The 22,713-nt window shown below is 42.6% G+C and overlaps 1 protein-coding gene across 2 annotated transcripts in view; it reads right to left on the bottom strand.

Moving 5' to 3' along the window:
- Positions 1-22,713, bottom strand: part of BRSK1 (BR serine/threonine kinase 1) — a gene marked incomplete at its 5' end in the record, with an annotated part of 70,923 nt that overhangs the window by 35,330 nt on the left and 12,880 nt on the right. For both annotated transcript variants that reach the window (XM_083376570.1, XM_083376571.1), the window contains 2 exons: positions 1,479-1,564; positions 11,171-11,265. In XM_083376570.1, coding sequence (XP_083232696.1) covers positions 1,479-1,564; positions 11,171-11,265 — 181 coding nt within the window. The remainder of the gene's footprint in view (positions 1-1,478; positions 1,565-11,170; positions 11,266-22,713) is intronic.

Consider the following 22,713-nt stretch of genomic DNA (forward strand, 5'->3'; position numbering starts at 1 on the left):
CCCCCCATTCAAATAACAGCGCAGATAAATTCGAGGATGAGGGTGGCGGATAGCCTCAATCTGTTTGGAGTGAAGGGTGTGTGTGTGTAATTGGATTGATAAATGTTTTGGGAGAAATGAGAAAGAAAGCCTTAAAGAGTCCACTCAGCCAATCTCAATGTACACATGGTTGTACTTTGACAATAAAGGTTCATTCATTCATTCATTCATTCACTTCAGAACAGCTCCGTAAAACCACACGTCTTTGGCTATTGTTTATCACCCTTTAACTTGGCCTGCCTTCAAGAAGAAGTACCAAAACTGGCCCTATCTTCAGATAGATGAGGTCACTGCCTCAGACAACAGACGCTAAGGAGGTGGCCAGCTGTGAGGGGAGCCTTCTGTCTGTTCTTCCTGAATATCAAGCTGTTCCTCATAAATAGAGCCATGGATGCTTTACCCTTTCTTCTGAGCCCGCAGCTAAACTACTCTGTTGCAAGTGTAGAAGTGATACTATCCCATGGCAAATGTTGAAGCAACCCTCAATGGCCAATCCTACTCTTCTCTATACAGCCCAAGAACGTCAAACATCAGGAAAAAGGTTTTGGGAAGGTAGAATAGTACCTGAGTGGTATCTCATGTAGGTTTGCCTCAGGCAACATTGTGCTTAAGAACATGAGAGGGGCATTGACCACGGTGATTGGGGAAGATGGCTGGTTTAATGACTTTACGCATTGTGCTAATCGAGGGCTGTTTCACCACATGAATCAGTAGCCTGTGGCAATTATTTGCAAGGCATTTTAAACTCAAACTACAATTTTCACGTTGTCTGTGCTATTAGTAGATTTCAGTCTGCGTGTAATTGTATTTATGTATCCATTCGTACGGTTATAAGTCTGGAGTTATAATCTCTATAAGTACATCTATGACTTGAAAGAAGGCTACACATTTTTCCTGAACGTAGTATCCTTAGCAAGCAAATCCACGAAAAGAGATTACAATACTCCAGGTTAGAATGTGGCTCATTTCTATAAAGAACCTACAGGTAGTTTTCGACTTACGATCACAATTGGGGTTAAAATTTCTGTTGCGGAGTGAGACAGTTGTTAAATAGGTTTTGCCCCCTTTCTTGCCACAGTTGTTAAGTGAATCGCTGCAGCTCTTATTCACACGGTTGCTAAGTGAATCTGGCTTTCCCCATTGACTTCGCTTGTCAGAAGGTCGCAAAAGTTGATCACATGACCCCGGGACACGGCAACCCTCATAAATATGAATCAGTTGCCAAGTGGCTGAATTTTGATCACGTGACCACGGGGAATGCTACGACGGTCGTGAGGTGTGAAAATCAGTCAGAAGTCACTTTTTTTCACTGCCGTCGTAACTTCGAGCGGTCACTAAATGAACTGTTGTAAGTCGAGGACTACCTGTATTTCACTCTGGCAGGTAAATATCCAGGGTTCCATTTGCAAGTGGGAGGTGATCTGCAAATAAATACCTACAAGTATTTTTTGTTCTCGTAGACATCATGGAGTTTGAGTACGTGAGGGTGTTCAATCAACTTCAGAATGGCAATTTCCCGTTCCACCTGCAGTGGAAGAAAAAAGAGAGAAAGTGTTTGTGGGTCTCTGACAATTTGCCGTGCTCAACTTGCCACAGCCAACGTGCCGCAGCCAAGTAGTCACAGCCATTTGGGACGCTCCGGGACCAGAGTTACACTTAATATCAAAGAAATGGTGGAATAGAATCATTAAAGAAGGGATGCAAAACCAGGGACAAACTAAAATGTGAATGACAAAAATTAAAATATTTTTTTAATTTATTTTAAATAATTACACTGAACTGTTCAATTGCCCAACTCGCCAGGGCAAGTGGTCCCACTATGTGTTGGCCATGGCGAGTTGGCTGCAGCGATTTGTCCCATTCCGAGTGTTTATATGTACAGGGATAAGAGGAGTCACAGTGAGGTGGGTGGGATATAAATTTAATAAATAAATCAATAAAATAAAATTCTCTTTGTGTCCTAGGATGCAGAGCTCGAAGCAGATGGAGACAAGGATTTTTCCCACTGGTTCATATTCATGTCACTTATTCCCTACTACATTGTTTTGCTGTTTTCTTCATATGCCAGGTTTTTTTTTCCTTTCCCTGGTTTTATGATAATTTCTTTGAATCATGAGTGGCTGTGTTGTCCTGCCAGGTGATGCATTCATCAAGCCTGTGAAACCACAATATCCTGAAGCTGTGGTGGCGAACCTATGGCACGGGTGCCACAGCTGGCATGCAGAGCCCTCTCTGTGGGCACGCGCACCGTCGCCCCAGTCCCAGGCCTTCAGCTGGGTTTTATAAAACCATTTCACTTTAGGCCGTGTGCAAAAAAAAAAAAGAAAAAAAAAGGTTCAATCAATCAATCAATTTAATTTCATTTCATTTCATTTATTGGATTTCAACTTCAATTTCAACTTCTCGCGGGAGAAAAAAAAATCTTGCAAAGTTGGAATTGGTTGATTGAACTTTTTAGTCCCACCCAGCCTGCCGTTACCACCACAGCCACGCCCATCCAATGGGCCACACCCACCCAATGGGCCACGCCCACCCGGCACCCGACAATACATAAGTGGGTTTTGGGTTGCAGTTTGGGCACTCAGTCTCTAAAAGGTTTGCCATCACTGTCCTGAAGGAATAGTTAGAGACATGTTATCAGAGAAGGTGTCCCTTGAAGCTTGTCATCGCCTCTCTCTAAGCATGACACAAAACATGCCCTGGGGAATTTTATTTTCTAATAAAACCATGTCCTCTTACCCACAACCCACAGCTGAAGCAGCGTAAAGTTGCTTTAGTTTTAAAGTCAATTTTCCCTCTCTTCTCCCAATATAATTGGCAGGCAATATGCTTCATCCATGCCTCACTGAGAGCGTGGTCGCTGATGCAGACAGGGGGAAGATTTCCCCAACTCCTATTGGTCACTTCAGGCTGCTTCACCAGCCTCCTTCCTTTGGTCACTGCCATTCATGGCCATTGCTTTCTGCCTTGGCTCCAGAAGGGAATAGATCAGGGGTGTCAAACTCGCAACGTCACGTTACACGTCGCGACGTATACCGACTTTTTTTGCCATTGCCGGCAATGGGGTGGGCGCGGTTTCGCGATGATGCATCCAGCCCATGGGCCGGCAGTCTGACACCCCTGGGATAGACTATAGGTAGTCCCAGTGTTTTGTTTTTTTTGTAAAAGAAAAAGGTGCTGGAACTCACACGTCATACAACCTGCCTTGCCTATCCATTCAAAAAAGATGCCGGAACTCCGTTCTGAGCGTTCTATGAGAAAAAAAGCCCTGGGTAGTCCTCAACTTATGGCCACAATTGAGTCCCAAATTTCTGTTGTTAAGTGAGACATTTGTTAAGTGAGTTTTGCCCCATTTTTATGATCTTTCTTGCTACAGTTATTAAGGGAATCACTGCAGTTGGTGAGTCAGTAACCCGGTTGCTAAATGAACATGGCTTCCCCATTGATTTTACTTGTCAGAAGTTCACAAAGGGTGATCTCATGACTTGGGACCCAGCAATGGTTCAGACCCAAGCATCTGAATTTTGATCAAGTGACCATGGGAATGTTGCAACGGTCGTTAAGTGTGGAAAATGGTCATAAATCTTTTTTTCCAGTGCCATTGTAACTTCAATCACTAAATGAATGGTTGTAAGTCAAGGACCACCTGTATAGTTTCACACACTGCTGCGATAGATAAAGTTGCTATTTGAGGCAGCTTTTAAAGCTTTTTTGAGGCTTTTAAAATTACTATTGTGTATCAAAAACAAATGATATGTGCTGATTCTTCAATATGTGTTACGTGGTGGATGTTTATACCTTTCGATGGTTAGGACAGTTATAGGACACTTTAAAGCAGGGGTGTCAAACTCAATTTAATGGAGGGCCGCGTCAGCATTGCGGTTGCCCTCAAGGGGCCGGGTGGGTATGGCCAGGGTGGGCGTGGCCTACTGGGTGGGCGTGGCTAGAGTGCGTGTGGCCTACTGGGAGGGCGTGGCCAGCTCTACATCGTTCGCATCAAGGGTGCCTATGGGGGCCTGGGCAGGAGTGGGACAGATCTGAGGGTCTCTGGCAAAAGGAGGTTCTCTGGGCCGGGGCCAAGGCAGTGGGGGCCGTTCCCTCACTGTTTCCAGGATGGCTTCGCGGGCCACATGAAACCACTTCACGGGCTGGATCCGGCCCCCGGGCCTTGTGTTTGACATGTCTGCTTTAAAGGGCAAGTGGCTGTTGTTTTGATTTTGGTCTCCAGTGTTGATTTTACTTCGCAAATGGCGACCTCATGACTTGGGACCCAGCAACAGTCATAAATATGAACCAGTTGCCAAGTATCTGAATTTTGATCACATGATCATGGGGATGCTGTAAAGGTCACAAGTGTGAAAAACGGTCACGTCACTTTTTCCACTGCTGTTCTAACCTTGAATGGTGACTAAACGGACTGCTTTAAGTCGAGGATTAGCTGTATGTTTTATTTGAAGCATTCCTGACTGGTGCTTGACAGGTCCCACTTAAGATCCTTACAAGCAGAGTTTAGCACCAGGCTTGGGGCGAGGAGGAGCACGGTCTTCCATCACAAAGAGAAATGGCAGAAGTGGGGGGGGTGCAGATCTGCCAAAACCCCAAGGGAGCAAGACCCAAAAGGAAGTACAGGTAGTCCTCAACTTACAACCACAATTGAGCCCCCTAATTTCTGTTGCTAAGAGAAATATTTGTTACGACCCCTCTTGATGCCGTTGTTAAATGAATTGCTGCACTTGTTAAATTAGTACTACAGTGGCTAAGCGAATTTGGCTTCCCCGTTGACAATCCTTTTGTGAGAAGGTCACAAAAGCTGATCGCGTGATCCTGGGACACTGCAACCATCATCAATGTGAGTCAGCTGCCAATCATCCAAATCTTGATCACATGACCATGGGGATGCCGCAACGGTCATAAGTGTGAAAAATGGTCATGTCGGGTTTTTTTCCCCAATGCCGTTGTAATTTTTAACGGCCACTATATGAACTATTGTAATTTGAGGAATACCTGTACTTTTCATGATATCCTTACTGAGCAAGAATTATTTGGAAGACCTGCCTATATGTTGCCTAGACCTCCGTTGTTGATGGGGTCCTTTTTTATTCTTCCTTCAGGCATTCAGTTTGTAATTTTTAGGTTTTTATGATATTTATTGCAATATTTTTTAACATTTGTATTTATTATTATTTTTATTTGTAAACAAGCCAGAGTCCCGTATGTATAAGGAGTGGTATATATAAGAGATGACTAGGCAGAGCCTGAATGCAGGATCAAATGTGTCATCCTTGCGCAGCCACAAGAGACCTAAGTCCATCACCACCCCGTGACTTCTGTTAACTCTTACCTAGCGCCCCGATTTGCCCGTTAGTAGATCAGATTTTTGCATATGTATAGCATGCAATAAACTTTTAGTGCTTTGAACTCAACTCCTGTTCCTAGTTACTTGTGCCTAACAGGTTATATAAAAATCTGATGAATGGAATGGAATAGAATGGAATGGAATGGAATGGAATGGAATGGAATGGAATGGAATGGAATGGAATAGAATAGAATAGAATAGAATAGAATAGAATAGAATAGAATAGAATAGAATAGAATAGAATAGAATAGAATAGAATAGAATAGAATAGAATAGAATAGAATAGAATAGGGGAAGGGAAGGGAAGGGAAGGGAAGGGAAGGGAAGGGAAGAGAAGAGAAGAGAAGAGAAGAGAAGAGAAGAGAAGAGAAGAGAAGAGAAGAGAAGAGAAGAGAAGAGAAGAGAAGAGAAGAGAAGAGAAGAGCCTTTATTGGGCAGTGTGATTGGATACACAAGGAATTTGTCTCTGGTCCATAAGCTCTCAGTATACATACAAGCAACAGAATCATAAATCATAAGATGCAATCATAATTCATAAGATACAACCAACAAAGTGATACTCAAAAGATGCCAACAGAAGCAGGTAATAGGAAAGATGAGAAGGGTAATAGAAATACAGTCCTACTACACAGTTAGATATCCTTAGGCATGAAACAGTGCTGTGGGAGTTAGGTGTTCGGCAGAGTGACGGCATGGGGGGAAAAACTCTTTGTGTCTAGTTGTTTTGGCATGCAATGCCCTACAGTGGCCTCCTGAGAGGAGAAGTTGAAAGTTTTTGTCCAGGATGTGATATAGATAGATAGATAGATAGATAGATAGATAGATAGATAGATAGATAGATAGATAGATAGATAGATAGATAGACAGACCGACAGACAGACAGACAGACAGACAATAAATAAAAACACTGTTTTTATATGTTCATTTTTCATTGTTGCGTGCCACCCAGAGTCACCTTGGGTAAGATGAGTAGCTATATAAATTTGATAAATAAATAAATAAAATTGAGGTTTGGAAAACTATTTCCTTGGTCTACTTTGCATAACCAGTGCTTCCCTTGCAACTTCTGGGTCCTTCAGGATAGACTAACACTGGTATTAATATCTCTCCACCTACTCTTCCCTCATTTTAAGTTGAATTATTTTTATAATTTTAATTTAATTTTTAATTTTAATTTTAATTCCATTTATATCCCGCCCTTCTCCGAAGACTCAGGGCGGCTTACAAGCTTAGCAGTAGCCTTCATTCTATGTATATGCCTGCTTATTAGGGCTTTCACACACACCCCAGCAGCATTATTACAAAGTCAGCTTATTGCCCCCAACAATCTGGGTCCTAGTTTTTTATGTTTTATTAATTATTACAATAATAATAATAATAATAAGTTGGAAGGGACCTTGGAGGACATCTAGTCCAACCCCCTGCTAAGGCAGGAAACCCTATACCATTTCAGACAAATGGCTGTCCAGTCTCCTCTTAAAAACTTCCAGTGTTGGGAGCACCCACAACTTCTGGAGGCAGGTTGTTCCACTGGTTAATTGTTCTAACTGTCAGGAAGTTTCTCCTTAGTTCTAGGTTGCTTCTCTCCTTGGTTAGTTTCCATCCATTGCTTCTTGTCCTGCCTTCAGGGGCTTTGGAGAATAGCTTGACTCCCTCTTCTTACAATAATGATAGTCTAATATTTCTTCATAAACTTTTTAGATTTGTTGTGCACCCCGTAGAGTAAATTTTGTGGGATGGGTGGCTGTGTAAATTTGATAAGCAAACAAACAGGAAAGAAATGGAAGCAATTTATGCATGCAAACTGCCTATTCCCTTGAGTGGTCTTTTAATCAGGCAGGGATATTGTAGCATGCTGGATCAGGTACTGATCTTGATTGCATCATTTAGGATTAAATATTCATCTGGAAGTCAATCTAAATCTCATCACTGGGAGGGGAAAATTCTAGTGTAATCAAGAGCAGACTACTAACATTTTCTGTACGAATAGTGAACAGCCATCACGGAATAGCCCATGTGCCACACAAGTAATCATGTCTCATAAACAGTCATGATAACAAAGAAGCTGGGTGTTGGGTTATGTAGTCTTAGCGTGTTAATCCTGCTCAAATGTATAGGATGTTGAGATTTAGCTGTGGACTTTAGAGTAGACCACCAAACCCAAAAGCACACCTGGAGAAAGAAAAAAGAAAAGAAAAGGTGAAAAAAGGGGGGATGGAAGGAAAGGAAAGGAAAGGAAAGGAAAGGAAAGGAAAGGAAAGGAAAGGAAAGGAAAGGAAAGGAAAGGAAAGGAAAGGAAAAGAGCTGAGTTATCTAACTACATCTGCACCCAACTGTTTCCAAATACGAGGGCCACACAGATAAATTTTATGTTTATTATTTTTAAGGATGCTAACCTCATACTTGCAGATCAGGTGGGCCAATATCTTCACCGAGTTATACAACTGCGCAAAACGTTTAATTCGATGCTGCATATTGCTTTGTTGCCCTATTATTTTTTCCCTTTCCCAATAACAAATTGTTGTGTTAAACTATTTCTCTGTTTTACTGTGCTTTTTTTTATTGTAAAGGCTGGTTGAAGACTGAGCTGAGCAAAAAGCATTATTTAGGGAACAATTAGATATATTAAGGAGTCACCAAGGTTTATTTATTTCTGAACCACCCATCTCTCTCAAAGAGGGGTAATGTAATCAATAAATAAAACAAAGTATGAATATTAAAATTAAATTAGTTTTTTTTTAAAAAAATCAATTATAGACTAATGACAATTAAACATCAAAAGGGCAAAAGTCCTAACTAAGATGGCCATTTGAATTGAGGCCTTTGAACTATGGTGCTGGAGAAGACTCCTGCGAGTCCCTTGGACTGCAAGGCGTTCAAACCGGTCAGTCCTAGAGGAGATCAACCCTGACTGCTCTTAAGAAGGAAGGACTCACTGGAGAAGAGCCTCATGCTGGGAAAGGTTGAGGGCAAGAGAAGAAGGGGACGACAGAGAACGAGGTGGCTGGATGGAGTCACTGAAGCAGTAGGAGTGAGCTTAAATGGACTCCAGAAGATGGTAGAGGACAGGAAGGCCTGGAGGAACGTAGTCCATGGGGTCGTGATGGGTTGGACACGACTTTGCAACTAACAACAACAACAAAAATGGACATTTAACATTGGTTACTGCGACATGGAGGTGGCTCACTTGGGACTAGTCAGTCCCATAACTGAGTGGTCCTCTGTGCCTTGCACTCAAGGCTGCAGAGCTAAGTTTTTACCCATTGCTAAAGGCCAAGAGATCGGGGGCTTTCTTCCCCTGTGGGGGCAGGATGCTCCACAATGTGAGGGCAGTGGCAGGGATGGGCTGATGAGATGGGATGAAGCCGGTGCTGTCAGTAATCTGACCCTATGCCACGTAGGGCTTTATAGGTGATGACCAACGCCTTGCGTTGGACCCAGAAGCAAACTGGTACCCACTGCAAATCCAGAGCAAGGATGTTATATATGTGCCCTTTTTCAGGCACCCAGTAGGGCTCGTGCTGACACACTCTGCACCAGTTGAAGGTTCCAGATGCTTTTCAGAGGTAGCCCCATGTAGCGTGTGTTGCAATAGTCCAGCTGGCAGATGAATCCAAGGCATGAGTGAGCGAGTGACCGAGTGCAGTGCCTCAATGTCCGGGAAAGGGTATAGTCAGCACACAACATGGAATTGGGCAAAAGCCCTCCTGGCTATGGCTGCCATCTGTTCATCGAGCAGGAGCCAAGAGTCTAAGAGGACTCCCTAGTTATGCACCAAAGATGATAAACTCCTGGTTACAGAGGAGCCCCCCACCAACTAGGTTACGTTGGATTTTTCTATGGCCTCTGAAAAAAAAGCTGTTATTATAAGAAGGAGCCATCTTCCAGTCAGGGGTGGAATTGCAGCCCAGGCTCCTCCTTTCCTAAGGCGAAGCTAGAAGGACAAGCCAGTGCACTACAGATGAAAACAAAGATTCATTTCTCTGAGTCTATCATTCTGCCGCTGAAAATGGGCAAACTAGTCTTTGCTCAGGGCCTCCGGGCAAGATCTTGGTCTGTCACCCACTTGTCTTTTATCAGCTTGTCAGCTTGTCCTCCGAGTACTCGCCAGGACGTTAACTGCCAAACACAAGGCGCTCAATTTGGTATTAAACCCTCTTCTACATCTTTCTGTGGTTTGGTTTTTTTTCCTTCTGCTGGCCATTTGATCGGGTCTTACCCAACGTCTATTAAGATAAAGGTAAAGGTTCCCCCGCACATGCGTGCTAGTCGTTTCCGACTCTAGGGGCCGGTGCTCATCTCCGTTTCAAAGCCGAAGAGCCAGCGCTTGTCCGAGGACGTCTCCGTGGTCATGTGGCCAGCATGACTAGACGCCAAAGGTGCACGGAACGCTGTTAGCTTCCCACCGGAGTGGTCCCTATTTTTCTACTTGCATTTTTACGTGCTTTCAAACTGCTAGGTTGGCAGAAGCTGGGACGGGTAACAGGTGCTCACTCTGCTACGCGGCACTCGGGAATCGACCTGCCAAACTGCCAACCTTCTGATCGACAAGCTCAGCGTCCTAACCCACTGAGCCACCGCGTCCCTAACGTCTATTAAGAGCATGCAAAGATTTAGCAAGCTTCTCCTCTGTGATACATTGCAGTTTCAGATTCTTCCCCCCCCCCAAAAAAAGAAAAGAAATGCAGTTGCCCCATTTTTTTAAAAAAAATTTACCAATTTGCTTTATGTTATGGCTAAAGCTATCTGGTATTTGGAGGATCTCTTCAGTGGTGTTTCCCCCCCACCCATTAGCAGAAAATTCAGAAAGGGGAAAACAGTACCACTGTACAGAAAAATACTTCAGCTGAACCACTCATGTGAAATTATTCAACTTTGCAGAACAAATCAAAGGCATGGAAAAATATTTGCTCTGGTGGTGCCGACTGAGACCGTCTGGAGTCTGGACAAATGGGCCAGGGTCAGGATATCAGAGCCATGGGAGTCTAACTTAAACCGAATTCTGTTCTGGCTTGTGCCAGTCTCACTTAGAGACCATCTACATTCAGAATATCTGTCTATGTTTTGCACATCCTTTGTTAGGCAGCAAAATCTTACTGCTCCTTCTCCACTAACAACTTGCTGCCACAAGTGTCCACAGCAAAGCCTTGAGGATGCCAAAAGGACATGTGTACCATGAGGTTATTGCACAAATGACACTAGTGTGTACTTGAGTCACGATGTCGGATACAAATACCTAAAAGCCATGCACCTGCATGATGCTTATATCATAATTTGCCCCCCAACTCCCATCAGTTACTTAGAACTCTTTCTATAGTCATCCCTCCGTTGCTGTGCCAAATTGATGGGATTGCAATAAGGAGGACAGGATGCATATAACTTCAGTGACAGCTAGGGGTTGCTATGAAGTTGCTCTAAGTAACTCTTAAGTAGTGGAGAAGCCACCTTAGTAACATCACTCTGTGCTGCCAACTTGACAACTTGGTGAGAGGCTACATTAATTTTGCAAATTTCCCAGTGGCTAGAAATTGACTGGCAAATTCCTTCAGGGCACTAATACAGACTGAATCAATTAAGACTTTATCAGACTTCGACCGTCCCATGGGAAGGAAAGTGAGAGGCAGAGATGAGATGCCTAGAAAAGCATAGCATGCAATTTATTTCTCGTGGGATTGTGGATTCAGTCCTTCGCTCTTTTGGACTCCCATCTTCTCCAATCTCCCTCACCCATCCCTCAACCCCCTGCTATAACCCCGAGACATCTGATTTGCTTACCTTCATCAGTACCGACTCGGAAAGCTTTTCCCGGTTCACTATCTTAATGGCAACTTTCTGCCCTGTGATGCAGTGTACGCCCAGCTTCACCAGACCTACGGAAAGAAGAAAGGCACTAGAGTTCTACCGTATTGCAACGTACCAAAGCTTTGTGAAATCAATTCATTGCATTCTCCGCAAATAGCCGCTTCCTTCAAATGTGCCTGTTTAGTAGCAAATGCTTGGTAGGCTTCAGAGATGAGGAACTTCAGGCAGATGAAAGATGCACTGGCAAGAGAAAGGATGGAGCAGAAGAAGGCTGTGGATGAATTAGTTCAGGGGGGTCTCCAACCTTGGCAACTTTAAAACTTGTAGACTTCAACAGCCAAATTTCCTCAGCCCGCCAACCTGGCTGAAGAATTCTGGGAGTTGAAGTCCATAGGTCGTAAACGTTGGCAAGGATGGAGACCCCCGAAATTAGAGCTGCCAATTACAGGTAGTCCTCAACTTACAACATTTCATTTAGTGACCGTTCAAAGTTAGAATGGCACTAAAAAAAGTAACTTATGACCGTTTTTCACACTTGCAACCCTTTCGACATCCCTGTGGTCATGTGATCAAAATTCAGATTCTTGGCAACTGATTCATATTTATGACGGTTGCAGTGTCCCAGGGTCACTGGATCTCCTTTTGCAACCTTCTGACGAGCAAAGTCAACAGGGAAGCCAGATTCACTTGAGAATGGTGTTATTAACTTAACAACTGCAGTGATTCACTTCATCACTTTGGCCAGAAAGGTCGTAAAACAGGGCAAAATTCACTTAACAACTATCTCACTTAGTGACAGAAACTTTCAGCTCAATTGTGGTCGTAAGTCAAGTACTATCTGTAGTCGTCTTCCTTTTTTTCTTCTCTGTCAAGTTAGTATGCATTGGATTGATTTCTATGACTGAAATAAACCTTGGGTATATTTACATTTGGGATGCGGTGACTCAGTGGGTTAGGACGCTGAGCTTGTCAATCAGATGGTCGGCAGTTTGGCGGGTCAAATCCCAAGTGCCGCGTAACAGAGTGAGCACCTGTTACTCATCCCAGCTTCTGCCAACCTAGCAGTTCGAAAGCACGTAAAAATGCAAGTAGGAAAATAGGGACCACTACGGTGGGAAGCTAACAGCATTCCGTGCGGCTTTGGCATCTAGTCATGCCGGCCACATGACCATGGAGACGTCCTCAGACAAGCACTGGCTCTTCCGCTTTGAAACGAAGATGAGCAGCAGCCCCTAGAGTTGGAAAAGACTAGCAAACATGTGCGGGGGAACCTTTACCCTTTACCTTTATCTACATTTATTGATTCTTACAACTTCCCTCAAAAACCCACGAATGGTCCCAGAGCATGTGCAAAATTGAAAAAAACGGCCACCAGGTGTTCTTGGGTCATTGCTCTGAAATTTGATAACTCTAACTAAATCCTGCATTTTATGTAACGCCCCTTCAAAGCTACGTAAGTTTAGCACCGGACAGAGAGCTTGAGACAGAGAAATAACTTTTGCTCTCTGGAAGAGAAGGAAACGAAAGCAGAGTTAACTGGGAAGTTAGAGGGATAATGGAAAAGATACAAGAATGGTGGAGGGACCTCTTCTCAAAACTGCTATTTCGCCAGGGTTCCTCTCTTCGTGCCTATTCTACCTGTAAATTAAGCATCTACGAAAGATACTATAAATAGCAATAATGCTGTATTTACAAACCAAATCCATGCGTGTGTTCCATGGAAAAAGTTTCTGTGTGTATTTCCAAGCATAACTGCTTCATTGCCATCTCATCCAGGGGCCGTTAAACCCATGTAGTACTCCATGGCAAATGAGGAAGCCCTTCACAATACTACTATTAGCTTGCAAGGAAAATGCTCATACTCTGGAATTAATCCAGAGCGTAGAGACACTTAGAGGTAGGACACTTCCAATTCCCACTGAAATACAGGAGCGTTTTTCATTATTAGCCTTTTTTTTTCCTACGTTCCCCACTTCTGTGCAGAAGATGCAGAATTGGAACTGCAACTTTCTCTGTCTTGAGCTATCCACATGGTAAGGATGACCATTACGTGTTAAAGGACATTCCCTCCTATTTGCATCTCATCCTGGCACAAGCATGCCTTGGTAACAACTTCTGCTTTGTCACCATGATCTCATCTCCAGTTCGTCTCAGTTGATGTGATGCAAAAGTGCTTCCCACTCCCCACTTATTCCAACATTGTCCAAGATGAGTATTACGGTATGTTAAATCTCTTAGGCCAGTAGTTTTCACTGGCTAGGGAATTCTGGGAGTTGAAGTCCTCAACATTTTAAAGTTGCCAAGTTTGAAAAATATTGTGTTAGGTTTTATAACCCTTTAAAGGTAGTCCTTGACTTACGACCACAACCCAGTCCCAAATTTCTGTTGCTGAACGAGACTTGTTAAGGGAACTTTGGCCCATTTTACGATCTTTCTTGCCACAGTTGTTAAGTGAATCACTGCAGTTGTTAAGCTAGCAGCACAGCTATTAAGTGAATCTGGCTTCCCCCTTGACTTTGCTTACCGGAAGGTCGTAAAAGGTGATCACATAACCCTGGGAGACCGCAACCGTCATAAATATGAGTCAATTGGCAAGTGTCTGAATTCTGATCACGTGATCATGGGGATGTTCCCACAGTGTCAAAAACTGGTCACAAGTCACTTTTTTCAGAGCCATTGTAACTTCAAATGATCGCTAAATGAATTGTTGTAACTCGAGGACTTCTCTGGAGAGAAGTCAGATAATTGTCAGCGGCTGGGAAGAGAGAGAACAGAGGGGGTAACAACATCAGTACAGTTTGCTGCCAACTCAAGGATGGATGGAGAGCACTTGAACTCAGAAATACGTAAGGAAAGGCTCAGAGACTCAAGGTATTGAACCTGCAAGAATAGTGATTAAATCTATGGAAAGACATTTACATAGAAAGCTGTCTTCATGTTTATCAGCTTGCTCTTAAGAGCTCTATAAAAGGAGAAATATGTATTGATGTTTACATGTTATGATAATGGCACCGAGCTATTGTCCTTACATTTGGCAGCTTGGTGCTTTATATCTCTAGTAGAGATAAAAGAAGCGATTAAAAATGAAAAACCTTGTCCATTAAAAAAAAAGTTGCAGCAGAATTATAAAGGTGGGAAAAACTGAACTCCACTTCAGTTATGTTTCTTTCCTCTTTGAAGTAACTCAATTCCTATGGTTGAAATCTACTTATGCAAATTTCAAAGTAGGAAGGAGAATAATGCAGCTTTTTACTTTATGTGTGGATTTCATCTCCCAGAATTTTTAGGTACAACCAATGTCTTAGAGCTGGAGACTGCACATCTGAAGAACCGGTAAAATGGGGGAGGTTGGTGAAGAATAAGCACAAAAAACAAACATACTAAACATTTTATCTCATTTTCACGACACCCTCTGTGACAATAACAGAAATACCAGTAGTCCTTGACTTACGACCACAATTGAGCCCAACATTTCTGTTGCTAAGTGAGATAGTTGTTAAAGTGACTTTTGCCCCATTTTACGACTTTCTTGCCACAGTCGTTCAGTAAATCATTGCAGTTGTTAAGTTACCAACAGGGTTGTTTAGTGAATCTGGCTTCCCCATTGACTTCACTTGTCAGAAGGTCTCAAAAGGTGATCACATGACCCGGGACACTGCCACCATCATAAATATGAGTCAGTTGCCAAACATCTGAATTTTGATCACTTGATCATGGGGATGGTGCAACAGTTGTAAGTGTGAAAAAGGTCATAAGTACTTTTTTTTTTCCAATTTCATTGTAACTCCAAGTGGTCACTAAATGAACTGTTGTAAGTCAAGGACTACCTGTAATTACAAAGATTACCATGCATATAATGGCACAAATGTTTAATTTAATCAACTGCATGAGGTATTGACAATAAGTCACTATTACTCCCTTACCATAAAGAAAATTGTGAAATAAAAAACTTGTGGAAAACCTCCCCAGTCCCCTATTTTATACATATATTTCTCTGTTTTTGACAAGAGTCTTCAGTATAGGCCAGGGGTCTTCAAACCTGGCCCTTTTATGACTTGTGGATTTCAACTCCTAGAATTCCTTAGCCAGCGTGTCTGGCTGAGGGATTCTGGGAGTTGAGGTCCACAAGTCATAAAAGGGCCAAGTTTGAAGACTCCTGATCTAGGATCACTTACCGTCCCGGAGAAAAGCTATCTAAGTAGTTATTAAGAGCACCAACTTGATGGTATATCATCCATTCATTTATTCAGCCATCCAACTTTAAAAGGAACATAGTGTGAGGGTCTACCAGTGGATGTTAATATAGCTGCTATTTATGACAGGTATGTGAAGCCTCCAGATCCAAAAGACTTTTGGAAACACCTGGTGGGGAATTCTGGGAATTGAAGTCCACAAGTCATAAAAAGGGCTAGGTTTGAAAACCCCTGGTATAGGCAATAATGATCTGACATGGATAGAGAAATTTCTATCTATAGCATGATGGTAGCCATAGATCCTTCAGACATTAAATGAAGTTGCAGGACCAGAGTAGCAAAAACAAAAATGTGAATATCCTGACTGAGAATAGAAAATTAAAATCCAAGTTCTACTCAATAGCATAATCTCTATGTCTGGTTTGTGCTTCTTTTGATGAGCAGGAGGATTTCCAACATTCTTACTTGCATTTAGAGCTGGCCACAGCACGATGGCAGTTAGAGATAAGTGCCTTAACATTCACAAAAGAGAGATGAAATGCTGTCACATTTCTTACGTTCTGGAAGGTTATGAATGGATCTTCAATCGATTTAAATTCCCTGCCTCTTTCTTCTCTATTCAAGGAATGCAATGCTGTAAACACTTAAAGGCTAAAGACATCAAACGGATTCTATGAATTAAAGGCAGTTGTTTCCTGAAATTACCATAAATCAAACCAAATTCTCTAGCTTTAAAATATAACGAAACCGGCTTCAGATATAATGTCAAAATCATATTATAAAATTGGACTGGATCTAACCTACAAACCCTCAACTATCCCTAACCTAGTTGCTATTGTGCTTTTGTATTTAGGTATCAACTCTGCAAATAAACCCACCAGCTATTAGTCCACAATATTTTGAGCAAATCCATAAAAATAGTAGTTCTTTCTTTTTTTATATAAGTGAGATAGATTCCATTTCTCTCCACCCTTTACCTAAGGAAATCAAGGTGGTATATATGATTCTACTCTTTTCTTCCCATCATTTTTCCTCACAACAATCCTGTGAGTTAGATTAGGCTGAGAGTAACCATGTCTGTCAGAAAATCATCCCATAGACTTAAAGGCTGAGTGGAGATTTTAAAGCCAAAATTGCTCCTAGGATATTTGTTTTTTAAAAAAACAACACACAACTAAATGGATGACAATGAATTTTATAGAGCCTTCCACTAAAAAATATTTGACTCAAATTTTAAACTAATAAAGAAGGGGAGGTTCGCTGCATTTAACCAAGGATGATGCTGTCATGGAATCCTTTTCGGCCATATTCTCTTATCTTGTAGAAGAAAACATGACATTTGGGGACAAGGAATGGATAATTCATGTCTCCAGTCCAGGACATAACTAGCAGTTAGCAATAATCTGCCACTAGCTGCATGTTTAGCCAATGTACTAAGGGAGACAGGAATCAACAATTTGTATAGGCTGTATTCACGGCTACACAACATGAATACAGCCGCAAAGAAAAAGCTTGTTGTTTCTTTTTATTTTGTATTGGTATGTTCTGTTCAAGAATGAATTTGATTGCCTTGGAAGGTGATGATGACACTCTTAGGTCGGGGTATTTGAAAGACTGGATAGCCATCTGTTGGTACAGATTCCTACATACGGTAAGGGCTTGGACTGGATCAGTGTTCCCTAACCATGAAAAATTCAGATATGTTGACTTCCAACTCCCAGGATTCTCAGCAATAGCCATTCTGGCTAGGGAATTCTGGGTACTGGATGTCACTCCTCAAGAAGTTACCAAGGTTGGGAAATTTTGAACTATATTATCTCCAACTCTTATGTTATGATTCTATAATTCTGAGTCACTGAAAATGCTTCACTGAACTACACTTTACCAAGTTAGTTTTATTGCCCAAGTTGGAATACCCCACAAGGAGCCACACAGCACTGGATGAATTACGCCATGCAATCCATCCCTTTACTCAGGTTGGGGACCCAAATTAAAGGCTTGTTGATAGGTGAACGATTAGCCTCTTCTTAAATACATCCAGGAAAGAGACCCACAAATCTCTTTATCATCGATTCCTCTGTCAAACTATGTTTACTGTTAGGGACATTTTCCTAATGGTTTATAGAATTTACCTTGGTGAAATTCAGAGCCATTGTTCTGCCCTGAATTCTGGAACAAGAGAAAACAGATCTTGACTTTGAACAGTGTTACCTTATTTTGCCTTAGTCATGTTTTCTGTTTTTCCTGAACGAAAGGTAAAGGTAAAGCTTCCCCCGCACATGCATGCTAGTCGTTTCCGACTCTAGGGGCCAGTGCTCATCTCCATTTGAAAGCCGAAGAGCCAGCGCTTGTCCGAGGACGTCTCTGTGGTCTTGTGGCCGGCATGACTAGATGCCAAAGGTGCACGGAACACTGTTGCCTTCCCACTGTAGTAGTCCCTATTTTTCTACTTGCATTTTTACCTGCTTTCGAACTGCTAGGTTGGCAGAAGCTGGGACGAGTAACAGGCGCTCACTCTGTTACGCGGCACTTGGGATTCGACCCGCTAAACTGCTGACCATCTGATCAACAAGCTCAGCGTCCTAACCCACTGAGCCACCGCATCCCCCTTTCCAGAACTAACCATCCCTATTTTTGCTACTGTGTTTAGCTACCATATCCACTGTAGAGTTTACAGATTCCAAAATACAGGCCAACAGAGTACTCTAGCAGAAACAAAATCATGGCTGTTGACCCAAAAGAACTTGGGTTCCCAACCTGGAAAGTAACTCAACCCATCACGCAAAATCATGTACACATATATATTTTTGCAGTCTACAAATAAAGCCGGAGAGAAATATTAATTAAGTCAGACCAGACATTTTCAGTTTATTGGCTCTGCTCCTTTCTGGATCTCTGCCAGAGGTCTTGTGGTTAAAACCTGATGTTTGTGATACAACCATTTGGAGCATGAACATATGCGTGCACCATTTACATAGGCTGCATTCACACAGCATGCTAAACTAAAATGTGGTTAGCTGATTTATGGGTTCAGTGTGAATATTGCCACTGTGGAGGGCCTTGGGATTAGGCCGGAGAGGGAGTACTTCTCACTTCTCTCTCTGTTGCTCCTTTTTGTGCAGAATTAGCCCACAGACCTAGCTTGTCCCTCAACGCACTGGCATCAATAGTTAAGTGCTCAGATTGCATTTTTCCTAGGTCATCACAGATCTTCCCTTCCAGGCTGTTTTGTGCATCAAGTCCAGATTTGCAAACTATGCATTCACTCCCTGGCATCCTAAAGCTCAGAGGCCTTGGATACATCCTCTATGAGTATGTGTTGGCAGGGACCCAGATCCTTCTGGAATGGAGTCAGTGCAAATCCCTGTAGCAGAATTAGACAGTCCAGCAGACTCTAGATATTTGAACTAAAATTTCCCTTCCCTTCATCTTGGTGGATGGAGCTGATGGGAGTTGGTCCAAAACAAAAGTAGGACACTTGCTTGTCCGCACCTGCCCTGGTTAAAAGTCTTCTTAACAGATTCTCTCCTCCCAAATTGGAAAAGGAGGGAATATTAGGGAGCGGAAGAAAACCCCTTAGTCTCTTCAAATCTTTTTGGCAGATAAACAACTGAGATAACTCCAACTTCGCAAAACTTACAGAAGACAACCTGATACTGTCTACCTTTTGGGGACCTTTTAGTCACACTAATGGGCCACAATACTTAAATGGCACTAGGTTGGTTATTCCTTGTCAGAACTGAGTGTTTCTTCAGATCTATACCATTAATTCCCAACCACGTATCCCCCCATACGTGTCCAACTTTAATTTCCATAATCCCCGGCCATTACTGATGTCAAAGCCTATCTGAAAGGGAAATTGGAAATACCTTGATTGACCAACCAGATTTCTTTTTACCATGACATGTAGCGTCTTGCGATGACAGCATTTACACCCATGCATTCCATTTTTAAGTATGTTTTACTTATGTTGATATTGCTTTCTCTTTTTCTTCAACTGTTAAAAAAGATCTGCTAGCTACACACAGGGCCATCAAAAAAAATTTCTCACTAGATCTTTTAACTGTGGTTTTGATAACAATACCGACAAAAATAAATTATCTGCTAAAGGCTGCAATTTAATTATGCCCCCAATGTCTATGGAGATTCTCAGTCATCCAGGTCATAGTTAATCCCAAAGATGCTTTTTCACGAGGCAACTGGACTGTTTTCCTTCGAAGACGTTTTGCTTCTCATCCAAGAAGCTTCTGAGCTGAAGAAGCTTCTTGGATGAGAAGTGAATTGTCTTCAAAGAAAAAATAAGAAAGTCCAGTTGCCTTGTAAAAAAGCATCTTTGGGATATGCCCACAATACATGCTCACACTTACTGGGAAAAGGACAAGTGAAAATCTTAATTTGAGCTGAAGATGTCATTTAATACCTAACACAGTTTCATACATTGACTTCTGAAACTCTGAAGATATATTCCTCTTTACGGCTTTGTTTACCAACATAATGAAAAGAAAAACAATCTCATCTTAAAAATAAATTAATATAGCTTGTCAAAAAGGCAACTGTTCTGTACCAGCCTGCTACCGGCCCTGCAGAAAAGGCAGGGACAACCCCTTTTACAAGAAGGCAAGAGGCTGGAATTACGCCTGCCAAATTTATTGCTAAAAAAACAAACGGAACAAGACAAACCAAGAAACAGGAGCTTTAAGAAACAGGAACTATCCAAGCGGTTGCCTTCAGCAAACCAGCCCTCCCACACATTCCCCTTATATAGAGTTCAGGGCGTGGCTTCTCTCTGCCTCCTTCCGAGGAGCCCCATTGCCTTCCTCTGTTTACTCCTAATTGACTGCCTCCTGCATCGGGCGTCCTTGAACAGGGCCAGCTGTGGGTCATCTTCATCCACGCTGTCAGGCTCACACAGCTGGGTCTCCGTGGTGACCAAGTGGGAGGGGCCTGGCTGAGGGCTCTCATCAGCAAGATCTTCAACCCCCTCGGCAAGGTCTTCAACACCCTCCTCCTCCTCCTCTGAGTCGTCCGACCCAACTGCCGAACCCACAGGCTGACCCTGAATCACAACAGCAACTAGAAAACATTCCAGGAATAAGTTGTGTTTTGGTGGCAAAACTGGACCAGTTGATGGACACCGAATTTTATAGCAAGCCCATAAAATCAACTTTTTTCAATATTAGCTAAATGACCTTGATGTTCAAGTTCACATCACTGGGATATAAAGAAATGGGAAGGGTGGATTTCCACATTCACTATTTTTTTCAATCTCTTAATACATACTGCCTAGAGTACCCCATGGTTGAGATAGGCGGCAAATAAAGTTAACAAATAAATAAACAGATAGACAGACAGACAGACAGACAATTGTCTAACATAACTTGTATATGAGAAAAGAAGATAGGCAATCATTAAGGATGTTTTAATTTGTGTTTCTGTGCTGAACAGGGGGTTGCACTCAATGTCCTAAATAGCCCCTTTCAGTTGTATGATTTTATGATTCTTACTGTATCACATCTATATATCATACCAGTGCTATCAAATTAGTTAGATCGGCTCTCAGACTGTGATGTTGCTGTCTAAAATAAACAGCCCTAATAAATCACAGGAAGGCCAAAAGAAGGGCAACCGACAATCGAGAGCAAGGTTTTTCTCAATCTTAGCAACTTTAAGGTATGTGAACATCAATTCCCAGAATTCCCCAGCCAGCAGAGCAAGTTTATTTATTTACTATTTATTTTATTTAAGAGAATTTGTATGGCCACCCACTCATCCTCGGTGACTCTTGGAGCCTTACAAAAAAATAAAAACCCAATATACAAATGGTAAAAACAGTACCCTCTCCACACCATCCACCAAGTTTGAGAAGTATTGATCTAGAGGAGGCCTTTTCAATCTTTTCACCCATTGTACCACTTTTAGGATATGGCAACATCCGAGTACCACCAGTCGCCTAGCAAGGTGTCAAAAACTTGATGACCAAAAAAAAAGGAAAAAAGTGATGAAGTACAGGTAGTCCTCGACTTACAACAGTTCACTTAGTGACTGTTCAAAGTTACAATGGCACTGGAAAAAAGTGCCCCCCAAGCCACAGCCAAGCAAGACACCTGCCTGCCTGCCTGGCGGCGCTCTTCCTCCTGTCCGAGGTTTTCATTGTTGTGAGCATTTCTGTTGAGGATTGGCAGCGGGGGTGGGGTGGGGAAGGTGTTTGGTTTTTATTCCCCCCATCTGCTGGCTGGTTACAGCAGGTTTTGGTCACTTCACATGATCCTGGGACACTGTGACCATCATAAATCAGTTGCCAAGCATCTGAATGTAAATCACAAGACCCTGGAGATGCTGCAACATTCCAGCTGATTGGCACTTCTTCTGGGCTCAGCAGAAACGCCAGGATCAGCGCCGAGCTCCAGCTGGAGCCTGGAGCTGATCCTGGTGCTTCCACTGAGCCCCGACAGCCCTGCAGCTCCAGCTGTCTCTCCCTCAGGCTTGTGTGGTGCTGCTATTCCCCTCCCCCGCTACCACTTTCCTAGGATGGTCATGTACCATCTGCCAGGTGCCAATGTACCACAGGTGGTACCCGTACCACTGGTTGAAAAGCCCTAGAGTAACAGAGTAACAAAATAACAGCGTTGGAAGGGACCTTGAAGATCTTCTAATCCAACCCCTTGCTCAGGCAGGAAACCCTGCACTATTTCAGACAAATGGTTGTCTAATCTCTTCTTCAAAACCTCCAGTGTTGGAGTACCGACAATTTCTGGAGACAGGTTCCACTGATTAATTGTTCTAACTGTCAGGAAATTACTCCTTAGTTCTAGGTTGTTTCTCTCCTTGATTAGTTTCCATCCATTTCTTCTTGTCCTGCCTTCAGGTGCTTTGGAGAACAGGTTGGCCCCCCTCTTCTTTATGGCAGCCCCTCAGATATTGGAACACTGCTATTGTGTCACCCCAGTCCTTGTTTTCATTAAATTAGACACACCTAATTCCTGCAACTGTAGGTTTTAGCCTCCAGAATCCTAATCATCTCTATTGCTCTTCTCTGCACTTTTTCTAGAGTCTCAACATCTTTTTTTATATGGCAGAATGCATAACTGAATGCAATATTCCAAGTGTGATCTTACATTTGCGTACTTTGTTGTCACATGAAATCCAGCAGCCATGCTTTGCAACTTGCCAAGACATTAGTGTCTGCCCTTTCCCCACATCGCACTGGCCCATGGTTGGAAACTTTGCAATATGGAGGGAGAGGGACGTGAGGAACCATTGCAGAATAGTCAGAACAGAAAAACAGATGGTTACACTCAAAAGTAAATTATGGATACTTAAAAA

The sequence above is a fragment of the Vipera ursinii genome (assembly GCF_947247035.1).
Source record: "Vipera ursinii genome assembly, chromosome: Z".
In the NCBI taxonomy this organism is placed as follows: Eukaryota; Metazoa; Chordata; class Lepidosauria; order Squamata; family Viperidae; genus Vipera; species Vipera ursinii.